The sequence below is a fragment of the Nanorana parkeri genome, unplaced genomic scaffold, assembly GCF_000935625.1.
Source record: "Nanorana parkeri isolate BGI_ZX_2015 unplaced genomic scaffold, ASM93562v1 scaffold583, whole genome shotgun sequence".
NCBI lineage: Eukaryota > Metazoa > Chordata > Amphibia > Anura > Dicroglossidae > Nanorana > Nanorana parkeri.
The window spans coordinates 127,949-130,110 of NW_017306851.1; the positions used below are offsets into that span (position 1 = coordinate 127,949).

Genomic DNA, 2,162 nt, shown 5'->3' on the forward strand with positions numbered 1-2,162 from the left:
TTAGCTTATAATTAAAAATATAAGTAGGATATTTATTAAAACACAGTACCATTTAAAGGGTCCTGTAAATTAGTCATCAAATTATAGTTTAGATAACTGATAGATAATACATCTTTTTAATTTAATTTGAGCTTCTAAGCCTCAGTGTTCTCTGGCGATAAAGGGGTTAAGTGGTCAGGTTGCTTGGGGTATCGGGGTTCTTTGGAAAGAGTGTATACCCGCATTACTATCTCCACATCATCAAAAGGTGTTCCCCAACCTGAAAATCTGCACCGTAAGAAACCCCGATGACAACGATTAATAGAAAAGATAATCAAAATCTTTAATTAATACATTCTCTGACAATATCACAGGGCAATCTGGGGAGGGGGGGTGTCTCACGAGGTTGGCACGTAAGCAGAAAATACTCATTACAAACAGTAGAAAACATACATGCTTTTTTTTTTGTTGCCACATCTGAGTCCACGTAGTGACCTTCACTGACCCAGCTTAGAGGAGATTCCCCTCAGGGGCGGGGCTCCAACGCAACCCACTTCCCGTCTGCAGAAACCCCCCGACGGCCACGGTGCAAATGAAGAGAAATCAAACACAAACAGCAGAGTCCTCCGACAGAAAATAAAAAAAACTCAAAATAATGCAGAGAAAGAGAGAAAGCGAGAGAACATGCATCCGGAAACAGGAGACCGCCTGGCGCCAGCCAATCGCATTCCAGATCCCGCCAGCCAATCACGCTCAGGAACGGTCTGCATTTAACACACACAGTTTTTGGTCTTTTTTTTTCTTGTCCAAAAAAAAAAAAACCTTGTTGTTCATTAATGCATAAAGGAAGTAAACACAACAAAGGGAACGAGGTAAACGCATGATGACATGAAGAAAAAAAAAAAATATATATATATATATATATAAAACCAAAAAAATAATAAAAGAAAACCAGACAAGGCCGACCGGTCCGATCAGTGAATTGTACAGGTGATGCGTGTCAACATGGAAGCCAAGTGCTCGTTGATGGGGAGAGGAGGCATCGAATGAAAATGGACTCCCCAGGCGGTGAAAGAAAAGCAGGACATGAAAGGAAAAGGGGGTGGGGGAGGGTTTGATTTTTGTATGCAAAAAGTCCTCAGAAACTGTACAGAAAGGTTTGAGTCTGATGGTCCCCAAAAAAATATATGACGGGAGAGCCCTGGTAAAACTCCCGCTCACAAACTTGCTTGACGCGGGGCTGGGCGCTCATCCTTTGGTCCTGGCTTGTCCCCGAGAAAAGGTCGAGCCGAGAACAGTTCAGATGGCTCGGATGAAGCAGCTATCCCCCGATCCTCAACGGGCCGTGCACCTTCATGTCCCAGCAAGCCCCTCTCCTCTCATGATTGGCCGCTGTAGGAGAGGCACGGGGTGGAGGGGGAGCAAGCCGCACCACACAACGCAAGAGTGAAAATGGAGCTGCTCCTACTGACGCTCATGAGCAGGCCGTCTAGATCACCAAGTTGTTGTAGCTGACGTATTTTTTCTTCGTTGCTGGACCTGGAAGAAGAAAAATCCCAAATTTAGATCATTATATAAAAAAAAAGAGTTTCAAAAAGTTCTGACTTATTTTATTCACTTCTGACAACTTATTTGCTACATTGACTGTTTCTGCTATTTTAACCTCGGTGATTACTTTAGCTGTGTTGACTGGAGTGAGACCACTATCTATTCCTCTATTACTTCTTTCTGTATTTTTATTTTTTATAGTTACATAGTATTTGGGGTTGAATAAAGACATACGTCCATCAAGTCCAACCCATATAGGTCCACGCATCATCTCATTCTTAGGGATACTGGTATCCCTGGATATTACGGTCCCTCAAGAAATTGTCCAAACGTTTCTTGAACAAATCTACACTCTTGGCTGAGATGACGGCCGGTGGCAGCGAGTTCCAGACCCTAACTGCTCTTACTGTAAAGAACCCTCTTCGCCCCTTGTGCTGGAATTTTTTCTCCACCAACTTTAGGTGGTGGCCTCTAGTCTTTGTAATGGAGTTAATCTCAAACAGTTTGTTGCCAATGTTGCTGTCACCATTGAACATCTTGTACATGAAAATCATATCCCCCTTAATCTCCTTAATTCCAGAGTAAACATGTTTAAGGTCAGAAGCCTTGTCTCATAGCTCTGGTCCTCCATTCCC

General features: G+C 43.1%; 1 protein-coding gene across 1 annotated transcript in view; it reads right to left on the minus strand.

Annotated features, from left to right (window-relative positions):
- Positions 1 to 447: 447 nt before the first annotated feature.
- GRM7 (glutamate metabotropic receptor 7) overlaps positions 448 to 2,162 on the minus strand; it is a 351,320-nt gene continuing 349,605 nt past the window's right edge. Inside the window, exon 10 of the mRNA XM_018562551.1 lies at positions 448 to 1,518. Within this exon, the coding sequence (XP_018418053.1) occupies positions 1,469 to 1,518 (50 nt within the window). The 3' untranslated portion in view covers positions 448 to 1,468. The remainder of the gene's footprint in view (positions 1,519 to 2,162) is intronic.